The 16,367-nt window shown below is 57.4% G+C and overlaps 1 protein-coding gene across 6 annotated transcripts in view; it reads right to left on the bottom strand.

Moving 5' to 3' along the window:
- Positions 1-5,196: 5,196 nt before the first annotated feature.
- SLC43A1 (solute carrier family 43 member 1) overlaps positions 5,197-16,367 on the bottom strand; it is a 22,365-nt gene continuing 11,194 nt past the window's right edge. For all 6 annotated transcript variants that reach the window (XM_041722495.1, XM_041722497.1, XM_041722496.1 and 3 more), the window contains 9 exons: positions 14,488-14,621; positions 13,388-13,566; positions 12,173-12,319; positions 12,042-12,077; positions 11,676-11,814; positions 9,143-9,284; positions 8,841-8,914; positions 7,105-7,228; positions 5,197-5,987 (listed from right to left, as the gene is read on the bottom strand). In XM_041722495.1, the coding sequence (XP_041578429.1) occupies positions 5,841-5,987; positions 7,105-7,228; positions 8,841-8,914; positions 9,143-9,284; positions 11,676-11,814; positions 12,042-12,077; positions 12,173-12,319; positions 13,388-13,566; positions 14,488-14,621 (1,122 nt within the window). In that variant the 3' untranslated portion in view covers positions 5,197-5,840. The remainder of the gene's footprint in view (positions 5,988-7,104; positions 7,229-8,840; positions 8,915-9,142; positions 9,285-11,675; positions 11,815-12,041; positions 12,078-12,172; positions 12,320-13,387; positions 13,567-14,487; positions 14,622-16,367) is intronic.

Below are 16,367 nucleotides of genomic sequence, written 5' to 3'. Positions count from 1 at the left end.
GGGGAGGGAGGATGCTGGGAAATCAGAAGCAGGCTGTCCAGGTCACAGAATTATCGTTGTGAAATATTCATGGGCCTTCGGTCCAGATGCTATTTCAGAACAGTGAAAGCAAAAGGAGTGTGCGAGCCTCAGGAAGAAGCCCACAGCAATGCCTCTTTCCACCACCCCCACCTCCACCACCATCAGCCCAGACAGACCCACGGACGCCCATCACGTGCACACCCACGCTCACGCGCTCTCTCTCACACACTCACACAACGCAGAGCTCCGGAGCACGTGCAGGCAAGCTGACACCCACGGATCCCACCAACAGGCAGATGCACCCCAAATGCATGCACACGTAGCTGCCTCAGCAGGACCCCGCACAGAGACCACCTCTAGAGATCTCACACGCACAGACCCCCCACCCACCGACCCAGAATCTCCAGAAGACTGATTTACAGCCCTGAGCTGCACACTGTGAGACAGGAGAGGCTTTCAAGGACATCCAGTCCAACCACCAGTGCTCTGAGGGAGAAACTGAGGCCGAGAGAGGGGAAGGGATTTGGCCAAGACCCCCAACCCCTGAAGGAAACAAAGCTCATTGACCTGCCGGATTCTGCAAGGGTATCCACATTCTGCACTACCTGCCCGCGCCCCCCTCACCCCCCCCCTCTAATCTCCTGTGTCTGCCCACTCCCCCAGTCCCCTCCTGGGGCCCTGACCCATCATCCCTCCCATTCCATTCCTCCTCCCCCCTCCCCGCTCCCCCCATTCCACCTCCTCATTACCTCCTGCCTAGAATAGAGAAGAACACGGAGCAGTACCTTCCTCTCTGGTTTTCCTACCTCAGTCTCTCTCCCTCCCACCCTGCCTGCCCGTGGTAGCCAGATCCATCCCACCCAAATGTGCATCATGTTTTCCTGTCAACTCAGAAACCTGCAATGCCTCCTTAACTGCCTACAGGTTAAAAATGAAATGCCCAACAGAGCATCAAAGATCCCTCGGAGTCTGGTACCAACGGCCTTTCTAGCCTTTTCTCTCTCGTGGCCTCGCCCCAAATCTTCACTCCAGCTAGAATGGTTGTATCACGCTGGCCCTGGTTAGCAGGTACTTGCAACCCACCACCCTGCTTTGAACTCTCCCTACAGTTCCTCTATGGCCCCCGAGCTAGGAAGCCTCTCCCCCTTCTCCCCAGAGAAGGGCTCACTAGAGTCCTGCCCCAGGCCAGGCTGCCCCTCTCTGACCTCATCAGTGGGGGTTCTTTGACTGTCCTTGGAAGCTGCAGTAGAGGCTCAGCTGAGGCCCCCCACTGGCCACCTCGGGAATCGCGGCCGGGCTTCGCCAACGTGAACTGAGCGTGAGCATCCGTCCACGCGCCCGGGCAGAGGAACAGGAGAAGGACGCCAGATGACGGGGCTTGTAAGCCCTTAAGCCTCTAAGGTTCTTACACTCCGAGTAGCAGGGAGGGCTCTCAGCCCTGCTTTCTGAACCGCTGGCACCTGACCTCAGGCCCCTAATCCCTAAGAGAACCCCTCTCCTCCCAGATACAAAGACACGGGGCTTCTGCGCGTCCCTGCGGAAGGGAAAGTCCCCCACCAGGCTCTGAGAGGCCACAAGGCCAGGGACAGTCCAGGTGGCAGACCCAAGGTCCGGCTGAGGTCAGGTTTCTACATGAATTTTTAATGCTTCCAACCAGACCTGTCAGATGTTCCGAAACCTGAGCATCTCCTTTCATTTCTGTACACCATGCCCTTCCCCATCCTCATTACCTCTGGGGGTGGGGCAGGGAGGACAGGCCTGGGACAGCTACCAGTGACCTCTGGAGAAATGATTTTGGGGAAGTGGGAAGGTGAATGACCTAGTTATTCTCCCACGTACTGTGTGACCTTCAGCAAGTTACTTAACCTCTCTGAACGTCTGTTGTGTTTTCTTCATTTGTGACCTGGGGACAAGAGTACCTGCTTAAGTCGAGTTGCTGTGGGGAGTAAGTACAATAACCCCGTGGAAAGGTGACCTACATATTTGCTGCTATTATTATCTTCCCTCAAGTCCAGCTTCCCTCCTCCTCTTCCAACCCCAGGGGTGCCTCTTGCCCTTTTCTTTTGGAGGTGGGGGCTTTGGTGGCTCTGCCATTCCCCACCACCACCACCCCCCAAGATCCTTTGGCCTGTCCAGAAACTTCAGCTCAAGAGGGGGAAAGGAATCGAGAAGCTGAGGCCGGGCTGGTGGAGTAAGAGGGAAAGATGGCCCAGCTGAGGGGAAGGGGAGGTAAGCAGGCTGGAGATCCTGCTGGGGAGGGAAGAGCTAGGTTCCTTCCTTCTGTCCCTTTCTCCTTCCTCCTTTTCCTGGTTCCTGGCACCTTTTCATGCCAGAGGTCGCCAAGGCCCTTCTGAGCAGAGGTGAGGTCCGCAGGGTTGGAGGAGGGGTGGGCGCTGTGGAAAGAAGCTGGCCCCATCCTTCCCACCCACCGATTCTCTGCCAGTGGTTTTCAGAATGAGGGTCTTTTCCATCTGATTTAGGTGGAAACATCCAGATTCCTGAGCCCCCAGGCCCTGCTGAACCAGATCACTAAGGGACCCTGGAACTGCGTTTTGACCAGCCCAGGGGGCCTACCAAACACTCTGCGGGCCGAGGAACATCCCAAAGGTGGGGTGGTCGGGGAAGGGGGCAGCCGGGAGAAAGTAAGGGGAGAAAAGTTCGAGTGGCCCCATTCCACACCCCCCCCCCCAGGCACACTGGGCGGAAGCAGCAGACGACGCTCCAGCGCGGAGAGGGTGAAGCCGGCGATGGGGAAGAGGACCGAGGAGGCAGGGGGAGGACGCGGAGGCCGAGGGTGGGGACGCAGCAGAAGTGGGTCCCGAGGTGAGCAGCCTGTGGCGGAGACAGACACTCGCAAGGTGTCCCCCACCCTCGCGGGGCCTCGAGACCCTGGACTTGTGGCCGCAGGAGGGGGGCTCGCTTCGGGGTGGGGGTGGGGGTGGGGGTGGGCTCGGGAGGAGGCCTCGCCTGCGGGGACCCGCGGGGACCTGCGGGGACCTGCGGGCTCCCGGGAGGCCCGCGCCGGGACGTCAGGACACTCTCCGGTGCTCCCCCCTGCAGCCCCCGCACCCCCGCACCCCCGGGCCAGAGCCCTGCAGAGCCCCCCCTCGGAACTGGGCTGGGTCCCGCCCCCGCGTGACCTTCTCCCTCCCTCCACCCCCCAGCCCCGGTCCCGGCTCATCTGCATAAAGTTCCAATTAACACGTTTTCCCTCAGCTATTTACGATCCCTGCACTCGCTCCCAGCTCGGGAGCCGGCTTCCCGCCGCCCCCTCGCCCCTCGGGGTGCGGCCCCCTTAACCCTGGCGCCCCGCGCGGCTCACGGCGGCCCCGACCCCGCCGGCCCGGCCCGCGCAGGGGGGAGGCCCGGGGGGCGGGGGGCGCGCCCCGGGGACCCCGCGGGCCAGAGGCCGCGCTCCGAGGGGCAGCCGGCGACCGCCGCCCCCTCTTCCAGGAGGAGATGGGGAGGGGGGCTTCTCCTGGGAGGCTCGGGGCGTCGAAATTCCTCGTCCCTCATCCCCCGGCCCCCGCACCCCCGCCCCCTCTCCCCCCAGCCATCTGCTCCTCGCGGCGGCGCCGACCCGCGCGGCTCCCGCTCGCTCCCGCCCCTGCCCCGCCCCGCTCGCCGCCCCTCCCCCGGGAGGCGGGATTCCTGGCCGCGGCTCCCCTCCGCCTGAGGGCCGGCGGGGTGCGGACAGCGCTTGAGAGGGGGGCCCGAGGAGGGCCGCGCAGCCGGGGGCGGGGTGCAGGGGAGGACCGACCGGCCGGGGCGCGGCGCGCGGGCGGGGTGCAGGGGGCTCCCTTGGGTCCTGCGCCCCTCCCCCAGCCCCGCCCGCTTCCAGACGCGGCTCCGCAGCGCCGCCTGCCGGGCACACCCGGCCCTCGGAGCGCCCGCCCGCCCGCACCCCGGGGGCAGCGTCCCCCGGGTGACTGGGAAGGTCGAGGTCCCGGCTGGCGAGCTCAGAGAGACCCAGGCAGGCCCTCCGGGAGTCGGACCACCCAACCTGAGTCGGTGCCGTCCAAGCCTGGTTTAGTATTTTGCAAAAGGGAACTGTGTTGAAATCCAGGAGTCTGGGCTCCAAGCGGCCAGGGGTCTGCTATGGGACTTTGTCAAGTCTCCAGACCCCCCTGGACGGACGTGTTTTCTCATCTGTGAAATGGGTGGATCAGTCTGTTGCATTAACTTTTGTTGTTGTTGTTGACTTCTGAAGGGAGTTTAAGATAAAGGGGCAGTTTTATCTATAATACTGTCTTCAGCCCTAACATTTGAGGGTTCTCCGGGTGTTTTTGTTTTCTCAGGGAAGGGCCTGTGGATAGGGCCTTTGAAGTCACTCTCAGCCCTGAGAGGACAGCTGAGCTGGCCTGAAAAGCTTGGGAACTCCTTTCTGCCCGACTACCCTGGCAGGCCTCTGGTCGGGCCTCAGGTTCCAAGCTTACCTCCACCACCTACCAACTGTGTGCCCTTGGTCTTTGCCTTAACCTGTCTGGGCTTTCCTCAACCTACAAAATGCAGTGAGGATACCAACCTCTTGTGCTATGGTTAGGATGAAATGAGATCCTTGTGAAGCACAGGAGGATCCTCAACAAATGTCAGTGCCTGTCCTGGCCCTATCCCTCCATTCTGTGACTTACTCTAGCCTCTAAGGCTTATGTCCCAGGGACACGAAGTATAGGCCTGGGACAAATAAAGTATATCTTCTTGGAGGGTCCCTTATTCTCAAAGACAGTGTCTTTACCTACTTTGATGTTAAAAATAAGTATATAAAAAATAAGTATAAATATACTATAAAGTAATGCTCAAAGTTTACATGAAGTTTTAAGATAAAACAGGAGACTCTAAAAAAGTGTAAATTTCAACAAGCCTCCATCATCCCTCAGCATTATTTCTAAAGCATCCTGCCCTGATCCCCTGTGCTGAGAAAGGCAACTTCCTGAGTGTACCTCAAACCATAGAAAGTGGGGAGAGTAGGAGTAGCGGGCAGGATGTGTACTCCCTCCTGACGCTAAGGGCAGGGCATGGTTAAGAACAGGGCAATGAGCCAGACAGCCAGAGGTGGACAGGCTGGCACTTCAGGTGTCCTACTTAATGCCCAGCCCAACCCGGGTGAGGAAAAGAGATGGGGGTGTGGGAAAGCACCCCCCACCCCCAACAAAGATGCAAGCACACACCAGCCAGTCTCTCACTTCCCTTTTTATTTCTCCTCTAAAACCTGCAAAAAGCAGTACCAGGGAGGGAACCTGCCCTCCAGCTCCTGGAAGAGGCTTACCCCCCAACACCCCATCCAAGACACCACCAGCACCTCAGGTCCCTTTCCACGGAGGGGAAGGTTGTTTCATACACACACACACACACACACACACACACACACACACACGCACATGTACATGCACACGTGCTCATGTACATAGGCACGCTCTGGGCATTGCATAGCTGGAACCCTAGGGGTAGCCTGTTTGCCTGTTTGATGATCCCACAAGCCCCCAGGAGGCACCAGGAGGTAGGCCCCTAGGAGGAAGGCCCAGAGAAAGGGCAGCCTCACCTCCAGGTCTCTGCCAATCTGAGGAGGAAGAAGGCCCAATCCTTCTAGCACAGGGGCAGTCTCCAGTCAATGGAGCATTGCTTTGGGGAAATTTTTTTTTTAGGTTTTTTTTTTTTTTTCCTTTTAGCAAGTCCCTACAAAAATAGAACTTCTTTTGGTATTTATAAATCCACGGCCCAGCTATGTGTGTATGTTATAGGTAGAAAAGCCATATGAGGCATTCCCTTTGGTTGCTCAAGCCTTGGCTGCCGGTCCTCCAGGTCCCTTGGCCTCAAGAGGTCTACGCAGTCACCTCAGAGCTGCCAAGCACCTTCTTCGGGCCCTCCCAGTAGGCAACATATTCCCTCTGGAGCCGGGCACGGTAGTAGAAGAGGTAGGAAGGTAGCAGGAATCCCAGCAGCGAGAAGAGCAGGAGGCCCAGATTCACCTTCGGGGTAAGGAGAGAGACAGAGTCAAGTGGGTATCCTCTCACCACCCTCAGGGACCCTCCTCAGCTTCCAACAGAGAGGAGGAGGCAGCCATTCTCGCTCAGGTCCTGGGCCAGAATGATAACTATAGCTTCTAGCACTTCCTGTGCTCAATCACGGTTTCACCAATATGTCGTCTAATGTTCAACAAGCTCGTCAAGTATCAGAGGCAGGTTTGAACCCTGGCTAGCACCAGTGCCCATACAAGCTGGTGCCCTCTGGGGAGATATTGAGGGAGTCTGGGCTGGTGCCCAATACAGGGCACCTTCCCAAATAGGACCTTCTGGACCTGGAACCTCGACCTCTGAGGCTTGACAACAGGATCCCACTGAGGTTGGTGAGAAGAGGTTCACGGGCGGTTAAAGGAGCCGAGGCACGCGGCCGGAGGACAGAAGGCCTGGCAGCCCCAGGACAGGGGCCCTCCCAAGGACGGGGCCTCGGTTCACACCCTACTCTGCATTACTGGCTGTGTGAATTTGGGCAAATCGCCTCGACTCTAGTGCCTCATTGGGGCTGTCATGACAAAGATGAAGCAAGCAGAGTACATGGGGAGCTCAGCACCAGGTGAGCACCCCGTAAACCGTGTCCTTTTTTCATCAGTCTGGTGGGAGAAGGGTCACAAGGGACAGGTGGCCCCCGCAGACAGAGGATCAGCTTCAGGGAGGCAGATGTGTGTTCCATGTAAGGGAAAGGGCTTCTAAGCATGCCTGAGGCTGCTGCCCCATATCCGAGGGTGTTTGAGTGGAAGGTCTGGAGGTGCTAAGAGAGCACCCTGGCCGGTGAATCCGACTCTGCCTCAGAAGTGGCCTTTCACAGGGCAGCCAGAGCTTATCACGGAGACTCCTGGGCCTGGGGCAGGAGATGCAGAGTCGGCAGGCTGGGGGACCTCACACTCTGGGCGGGGTGATGATGGGCAGCCAGCTTGGGAACCCCCAGATTAGAGACCTTCAGTTTGAGATGCGAGTGAGGGATTCTGTGACATACAAGCCCCCCTTCTCAGCCCCCGATTCCTCAGAAGCATCCTGGAAAGAGGCTCCTGTGTCCCACCCTGCACCCTTTGTGACCCCCGGTTCTCACCCAGAAGGGCTCTCCTTTCAGGGGTCCCACCATGGCCATGAAAAGTGGCTGCTGGAGCAGGGCAAACACAGCACTGATGAGGGACTGCAGGCCCGTCAGCGTCCCGAAGTGGTTGGACGGGAAACTGCCGATGAGAGGGGGGCCGATGAGGGGGGGCGCGTGGTCCCCTCCAGCCCAGCACCCCCCACCCCGACCCACACCCCCGGTGGCAGGTGCCACCGCTCGCTGTGAGGCAGGCGGGGGGAAACAGAGGAGCCTCTGTGCATTCGCTGTCTGGACTCTGGCCTCAACGATGTGTGCGGTGACTTCAGGGCCACTGAACTGCCTCCCGACACCTACTGTCTGCGTGATAACAACAGGTAATCCAACGTCTCCAAGACCCACTTCCTCCACTAATAACTAAGGCAGCACTGACCTCACTGGGCTCTTCATTTATTCTCCTGACAAGCATTTACATGCCAGCTACTGTTCTAAGGGGCAGGGACGTTCAACGGTGAGCCAAAGCTCCCTGCCTTTTGCCCTCGCAGAGGTGGCCTCTGCACCCTGAGCAGGACAAGCACCTAGAGTGTGGGCTGTGATGAGAGCTAAGGAGAGAAGTAGGGCAGAGAATGCAGGTAGGGGAGTCAAGGGGGTTGCCACCCGATGGCCAGCAGAGGCCTGAGTAAAGACTGGAGAAGGTGAGAATGTTCCGGGAACAGGGAAGAGCAAGTGCAAATGCCCTGTGTAGGGAATACACTGGCGGTTTCTGAGGCATGAGACGGCCACAGGGGCTGCAGCAGAGCCAGTGGGGGGGGGGGGGGGGCGGGGAAAGGGAAGGAAGAGAGCAGAGGGGTCCCCCGGGGTAGGCCTTGGAGGGCCTGTCAAGCCATAACAAAGCCTCTGGCTTTTTCTCAGGGCGAGACAAGGCAGGAAGCCACAGAGTGACAGGAAAAGACTTATGTCCCAACAGGTGTCTCCAGCCCCCGTGTTAAATGTTAAAAATAAACGGAAGAAGGCGAGGGCCGGCATGGGGAGCCCACCTCCGGGAGCTGCTGCACTCCCCGGGGCAGGGGGGCTGGGGCAGCGGGGAGGCGGTGCAGCCAAGGAGCGAGTTGCATTTGAAGTCTGTGGACCGGGAACTGGTAGGACTGCTGGGGGCCGGACACGGAGCATGAGGAAGGGAAGGAGAGAGCGACTCCATGGCTCTGGCTCAAGAAGGAGGAGGTGGCGGGGCCGCCCTCTGCTGACAGGGGTCAGGAGCCCTGCACCTCGCCTGCCACTGTGGAAGCACTTGTGGCCACACACCCCCAGGTCACTCGCTCGGCAGCACTGGCAGTGGAAACCAGAGGGGAGAGGGGAGAGGGAACTGGGGACTGCCCAGATGCAGCAGGAGATTTATAAGGCAGAAAAGACTGCAGTCTAGAAATTTCTACAGGGCTGACTCGGAGAGAGGAGAGCAGACACAGGACCAAAGCATCATCAAATCAAGAATTTCGGCTTCCTCTAAGGCAGGACCTCCCCGTGCTGGAGCCAGCCTGTGGTGGGGCAGGCTGCCTTTGATAGAGGCAGGGGGTGGGGGCCCCCAACACATGAGCTCAGAGAGGGCTGATCCCCAGGGGGCCTCCTAGCTCCCCACCAACTCTGAGATGTCAGTCCGAACTCTGGGGGGCAGGGCAGAGGAGCTTGAGGGGGCGCCTGGGGGTCCTTTCAACTCTGGATTCTCTGGTTGGGCGGTGGGGGAGTGCAGGCTGACTCACACCGCAGCATAGAGGCTGCCACAGGCTGAGTGGTAGAAACCTCGAACCATGGTGTGCAGGACAAAGGTCACAAACTGAAACCAAAAAGAGAGAGGGAAGAGGTGAAGGGCAGGCAGGGAGGCAGGAGGAAGGATGGGTAAGATGAAGAGGGACACCCAGCGCCTGACAACCCAATCCTGGGGAGACAGACCCAGGGGATGGGATCCATGTTTCCGGGAAGGCAGGCGCTGGGTGAAAGGCCCCTTTGGAGGGGTCCTGGGAGGCAGGGGTGGCAGGGGCGGGGAAAGGCTGGAAGTGGGTACCTGGAGATGTAAGCTGTTGATGAGGCAGGTGATGCCAAACCCCACCAGCAGAAAGTTGGTCAGGGTGAAGGCGTTGATGGCATTGGTGAGCTTCTGGATCTTGCGATAGCGTGGTCTGGCAGACTTGGTGGCCGCCCCCTCCCTGAGGAGGACAGGACGTGACTGGCTGCTGCCTCTACCTCCCCAGCACTCCCCTATTCTCAGGCTGGACTCCCCCCCTCTTCTGCTGGGCCTTTGCCACGGGGGCAACAAAGGGAGCAGGCCACGCCTCCAGCCCCATGTTTCTTCAAGTGGGGCTCCCCCACCCATTACCCCAGTATCACGTAGGGCCCTTCTTTAAAATGCAGATTCCAGGCTCTGCCCCCACCCCACCCCCCAAGAATCTTAGGCGTGGGGCCCAGGAACCTGCATGTTGACACAGCCCAGGTAGGTCCCACGCACATGGTAGTTTGAGAATCGAGGATGGGAAGGAAGGTGGGGAACCGAGAGCTCTCACATCATCTCCCCCGGAAAGCCCCTACAAAAGCGTCTCTACCCATCAGCCTGGACAAAAGTAGGTGCTACTCTGGGTACAGCAGCTTGGCCCCTGCCTGTCCAGCAAGCCCCTCTCTGGCACAGGTAAGGGCTCCGAGGGCTGCCCCAGGCAAGAGGCCAGTAAGCTGGCACGAGGGCAGGCTGCCCATCTACCCTAGATGGAGGACCCTGCCATCAGGAGGCTGGGGGTCAGGGCTGGGGCACCAGTGGTGGGGAAGGAAGCCCCTGGATGGTTCCTCTGATGCCTTCTCTCCCATCCTCTCAGGACAAACAGGAACCATTCGGATTCACACAGAAAGAACACAAGCAGTCAGAAACCCCAGGTCCAAGACCCAACGGTGCTCTCCAGCCAACAAGATAGGTCTCAATGAGCCCCACGGTGTAGTCCCCTCTCACACCGCACAGGTTGCTCTGTGTAACCCACAGAATCCTCCAGAAGCGATGCTGTGTCACTTGTGAGATTTCACCGAGAAAGACACAGAAGCTTCTATCTTGGTCTCCCTCCCCAAGACCCCTCGCTCTGGGGGAAGCCACCTGCCCTGTGGTGAGCAGCCCAAAGGAGAGACCCAGGTGGGGAGGAAGCGAATCTTCTGCCAACAGCCAGGTGATCTTAGGAACGGGTTCCCCCACTCTTGTCACCACCCCAGGTACCTGCACCCGTGGCCGACTGCAGCCTCATGACACCCTGCTATGGTCCAAATGGCTGTGTCCCCCCAAAAAATTCATATGCTGAAATCCTAATGCCCAACACGATCCTATTAGGAGGTGGGGCTATGTGGGGGTGATCGAGTCACAAGGGCAGAGCCCTCATCATGGGATCAGTGCCCTTATAAAGGAGGCCCCCCCCAGCTCCCTACTCCTTAGGCCACATGAGGACACAGCGAGAAGTCTGCTGCCCAGAAGAGGGCCCTCTCACTCAACCACCGGCTCCCTGATCTGAGACTTCCAGATTCTAGAACTGTGAGAAATAAATCTCTATTGTCTTTAAGCTACCCAGTGTGTGGTATTTTGTGAAACCAGCCCAAAACAGACTCAGACAGACACTGAGCCAGAACCACTCAGCTAAGTCATGCCCAGATTCCTGACTCAGAAACGATAGAAGACAACAAATGTTAGCTGTTCAAAGATGCCGGGTTTGGGGGTAATCTGTGATACAGCCACTGATGTCTGATACACCAACTTTCTCCTTTTATTACACGGGTTCTGGAACCTGCTACTAAAAGTTGCATAATAGGGGCGCCTGGGTGGTTCAGGTGGTTAAGTGGCTATGGTTTCAGCTCAGGTCATGATCTCGGGGTCATGGGACTGGGCCCCGTGTCATGTTCCACATTCACCGGGGAGTCTGCTTGAGATTCTCTCCCTCTGTCCCTCCCTCCACTTGGGCTCTCTCTCTCTCTGTGTCTCAAATAAATCTTTTTTTTAAGGATTTTATTTATTTGAGAGAGAGCATACACATGCATACACATGTGAGAGGCAGAGGGAGAGGGACAAGCAGACTCTCTGCTGAGCAAGGAGCTGTGGGCCTTGATCGCAGGACCCTGAGCCTCAATCAACAGTTGGACACTTAAGCAACTGGGCCACCCAGATACCTCAATAAATAAAATCTGTTAAAAAGAAAAGAAAAGAAAGAAAGAAAAGAAAAGAAAAAAGAAAAGAAAAGAAAAGAAAAGCAAAGCAAAGCAAAGCTGTCATCTTGGGTAAGTTACTTAACCTTTCTGTGTCTCACCGTTCTCGTCTATGAAACGAGGACAACACACCAACCTCAGAGAGCTGCTGCAGGACTCGACAGGACAATACAAGGTGCCTCATGCACAGTCAGCGCTTGAGGTGAGCTATACCTCTTATCAAGCAAGCCGTGCCCCCCACCACCACACTGTTTCCGCATCTGTAAAATGGGGAGAGGCTCCTGCTCTCCCAGGGCTTTGGGGAGAATGAATGAGATGCTGGGTGTGAAAGTGCAGAGAACATGAAAAGCTGTGGCCATCCCTGTTCAGGTCACCTGGCGTCTCCGAGGGCAGTGCCCTCACTGGGGGCGTCCACACAGTCTTTGATCCGCCAGTCCATGATGTAGCCGATGAGCGGGCAGGTCAGGAGGCACAGCAGCTGCATGGCCCCAAAGATGGAGGAGTAGAACCCAACTGGGCAGGATGGAAAGAGGAGTGGAGTCAGGAGCTGGCACAAGGGATGCCAGCCACCCATGGGTGTGGTTACACACTTCCAGTGTAGGAGAAGGGGTGCCAGCATGGCCTCCCCCTGACCCCAGGTTCTTTGAACACCCAGAGTTCCAAGGGCAGACCCAGGGTCCCTATAGTGTGGGCAGCAGAGGGGTGCATGTAGGCCGGGACCCCAACTTTCATCCCCCTACCTGTCTCCGCCGCCTGCTTTCTCAGGATGTCCGTCTCTGATGGGGGGTGAGGAGAGAAGCCAGAGTGAGAGGGGCTCAGCCGGGTGACCCGCCTGTGCCCCCACCCCCCAGCGGGCTCCGCAGCACCTCACCATGCTCCTGGCCCCCAGTCACGAGGTACTCCAGCATCTTGTTCATGGCGGCCATGTAGAAGATGACCCGCAGCTGGGTCATGCCCATAGTGAGGAGGCTCCACAGAAAAATGGGGGAGCAGAGGCTCTGGCGGAAGGGGATTGACTCTGGGGAGACACCAGAGGGCACCCCTGAACTCTCCATCTTCCATTTCCCGCAGAGTGTCCGGCAGATGCAGTTCGAGGGGGCTCCAACACTCACTAGGTTCCTTGAGAAGGACTGGTTTCTTCAAAAGTGAATGTTTCAGACCCACTGGCCTCCAGATTCTTACCCAGTTTTATAATGACTGTAACATTTCCGGGTGACCTCTGGATGCACACTCTGGTGTGGTCATAATAACTCTAGCTACTATTTGTTAAGCACTTACTATGTGTCACACGCTCGACACGTACCATCCCACTTACTCAAAGCGTACAAAACCCCGCCTTTGGCTCATTCTACAGTTGAGGAGACAGGCCCAGATCAATGACTTGCTCAAGCTCCCGGGGCTGGAAGCGGCAGGTCGCCAGGCCCACTGTGCCAGGAGAGGCCAGCAGCAGGGGTAACACCCTCACACCTGCACACCCTTGTGCCTGTAACAGAGTTTCCACGTCTGTGGACCATTTAATCCTCACTTCCCCGTTCAGTGGCGGTTATTGCTGCTAGTTTAAGAGATAAGGAAAGCCACAGCAAGGTTATGGGATCTGCCCAAGTCACGTGGCCGGTAACTGGGGAGCCAGACTCAAACCCCCATCTCTGGACTCCAAGGCAGGTGCACCTGCCCTAATCTGGGAGTGGACACCTTGGGAAGCCGTCCAGGCAGGTGGCTGCAGCGCCTCTTCCAGCCAGCAGGGGGAGCCAGCCAGCCGGGCCTCCGAGCAGCCGGCTCACCGGGCAGTACCTGAAGCCAGGGGCTGGGGGTTGCAGGGAGCCTTAAGGAAACCAGCTCGAGAGCCTGCTCCATGCTGGACGCTCCTCCCTCCCTCCCTCCCTCCCTCGCCCGGGGATCCAGCAGAGTACCCCTGAGCCTGGACTTCCAGGACTCTCTGAGCTCTGGTTTCCCCCCACTCTGTCAATTGCGAGCATGCCTGCCCCACCTACATCACGGAGCCTTGAGAAAAGGGGAGAAAATGAACGTAAAGGTGAGGACCCACCCTCCCTGTGCCCCAAGGCCAGCACCTTGACCAGACACTCACTCTCAGGAGGGCTTCCCGAGGCACCTCGCACATCCTGGGATGAGATGAAGACGTCAGCGCCCTCCTCCAGGCTGGGGGCCTTCTGGCTCAGCCGCTGGCCCACGATGGTCACGTGGGTGTAGAAGCGGTCCCCTGTCACCTTGTGATCTAGGGCCAGCCCGCTGAGCTTAATCTTCTTCCTGCCAGCAGCCGGGCCAGGGCATGTGGGAAGCAGCTATGCAGGGCCCACCCTCAATGGCCCACCTCTCAGGGTCTGTTCTGGTCAGTCCCAGGGGTGCTGAGCACCCGCTGAGCACCCGCTGACCTAGCACTGATGGACATGGCCACTGACGAGCTTCCTACCGGGCTCGGGGCCAGCTTAGCACCCAGTAACTGAGGGGTGGCTGAGTCCATTTCCACCTGGGCTGTTGCCATGGAGGCAGCATTAAGAACTCAGATTCTGGAGTCAGCACTGGTTCCAAGCTTTAATTCACTCCCCCTTCAGTGGTATGACCTTAGGAAAGTCACCTTGTTCCCTGAGCCTTTATTATTAATGGAGTTAATAACAGAAGCCACACCACAGGACTGTTGAGAATGGTATGAGAACTACGCACAGCGCCTGGCCTGTCGTGGACACTCAATAAACATGAGCTTTTTGACGGGCACCCTATGTGCCTTGTTGTGGAGCACCCCCTCTCCCTCACTGACCGGATAGGGGGTGGGGAAAAGTTGACATGCAGGTGGCCCCGCAAAGCGTGGGGTATTTGAGTCTCTGTATCCCCCTCCTGGGACCAGATGGCATGTGGCACCATTGCTGGGGTCCCTCCTACTCTGATCCCACCCGCCCCACTCAGAAAGGATACTAAGAGCAGTAGTCACCGTGTTCTGCACGCCTGTTATGTGCCACGTCTATTCAAACACTTGTGGGTGGGGAGGATCAAGCCCATTGCACAGATGAGAAATCAGAGGCCATCTGCAAATGCAGGTCTCTCTGACGCCAAAGCTGATTCTGTGCATTGCACTGCCACCCGCCTACCACACCATCCCTCCCCCACCACCCCGCCTCTCCCTCCAAAGGGAGGAGGGTCGCCCTCCCAACACAGCCCTCCACAGCCACTCACGTGTAGTTGACTTCCTCAGGAGCAGGAAAGGCTTCGCTGGGCCAGTTGAGGGCACAGTTGAGAAAGATGAGACAGGCCAGGCCCGACCAGGTGAACATGATGACCACAAAGGACACACCGGCATCGTAGATCAGCTGTGGAAGGAGGGAGCAGGCCCATGGGGGTGGTCGCCTAGCACCACCTCTTCAGCCCAAGGCAGACCCCAGGCCCCAGTGGCCCTACACAAGGCTTCTTCTACCCCATTCCTGGTGCCTAATTTGCAGAAGAGGAAGCTGAGGACAGGAGTTAAGAGTCAGACCCAGAAGACCCACCATGCTCTTCCTTTTTCACCCCAGCCCCCTAATGAGGCATGAAAGAATTCCCACAGGGAGCTGAAGTCGCTGGCCACGAGCACAAAAGGTCTTTGAAATATCAATTACCATCTAAAAAAAAGGGCACATAAATCTGCTTAGGAGTCCATGTGCATGTTGGCTTTCACACAAAAATGCCATTTCATTTTATGTACAAAAGAGAAAAATTAATGTTCTAGGTTTACCAGGCCTGTGTTTATCTTGCCCCTTCCTGGAACGTTCCCCAAGGGAAAGACAAACCCAATCTGAGAAGCCTTATCTCACCTTTCACAGGTGTTCCCCAGATACGACAACAGCGTGCATGTGCGCACATGTGCAAGGGCTGTGCCAAGGCCTCCTGGCCCTAGGACAAGTAGATTCTTTTTTTTTTTTTTAAGGTTTTATTTATTTATTCATGAAAGACACACACACACACAGAGAGAGAGAGAGAGAGGCAGAGGGAGAAGCAGGCTCCATGCCGGGAGCCCGATGTGGGACTCGATCCCAGGACTCCAGGATCACGCCCTGGGCCAAGGCAGGTGCCAAACCGCTGAGCCACCCAGCGATCCCCGGACAAGTAGATTCTGAATTTATTGGGATTCTGTGCCAGTGGGGGAGCAGGCACATAAAGATGATGTCCCTCAGAGGGATCCCTGGGTGGCGCAGCGGTTTGGCCCCTCCCTTTCGCCCAGGGCGCGATCCTGGAGACCTGGGATCGAGTCCCATGTCGGGCTCCCGGTGCATGGAGCCTGCTTCTCCCTCTGCCTTTATCTCTGCCTTGTCTCTGCCTCTCTCTATATATATGACTATCATAAATAAATAATAAAAAAAATTTAAAAAAAAAATGATGTCCCTCCTCTTGTCCTCCCTGCCTGGGATGACAGACACCTGCCCTCCCCTCAGGCACCTGCTCAAAGCTCCAGTGAAAATTTCTGCTCTTTCTCAGCCTGGGGCTTTGAGGCTCTTTCTTCCCTGGGGACTAGACAGAGCTTCAAAGAGCCACGGCCCCAAGTGAGTGGGAGTAAGACCTGGCTCTGCACACCCGCTGTCCGGGTTGAAGAGGAGGGAAGACAGGCACCTTCTATGCCTGGTGCTACCTGAACAACTGATGACCACCCCCACCAACGCACTCTCAAACTCTTCTGGGGATGCCAAGCTAGCGGCTTCTAAACTAAGCAACCCAACTGCCCAAGGTGGACCCTGAAGGGTATCCTATGGCCCAGGTGACAGCGTGCTTTAATCTTTTGATAGCAGAGGAAAAAATAAGGCCCCAAGTCAGAACTGAAGCCTTCTGGTTCTAGTTCCACCAAGTGGACCTGTTCAGGCTCTAGCCCACTCTAGACTATTTTCATGACCCTGGACCCAAGGCAACCAGCCTTTCCAGGGCAGGAGGAGACATGGCTGGAAAGGTTGGTTGAGGCCAGAGAGATCCAAGGGCATTGAATGCATATTTGTGACAAGGTTGGACTTGATTCTGTCAGTGAAGCAGGGCAAGTGCATGAGCCAGGCCTCCAACTAAGATCATTCTGGAAGTCATGTGAATGACAGACT

The sequence above is a fragment of the Vulpes lagopus genome, chromosome 11 (genome assembly GCF_018345385.1).
Source record: "Vulpes lagopus strain Blue_001 chromosome 11, ASM1834538v1, whole genome shotgun sequence".
Classification (NCBI taxonomy): domain Eukaryota; kingdom Metazoa; phylum Chordata; class Mammalia; order Carnivora; family Canidae; genus Vulpes; species Vulpes lagopus.
Note: the sequence above shows the minus strand (reverse complement) of the source record. Positions and strands in the feature narration are given on the sequence as shown.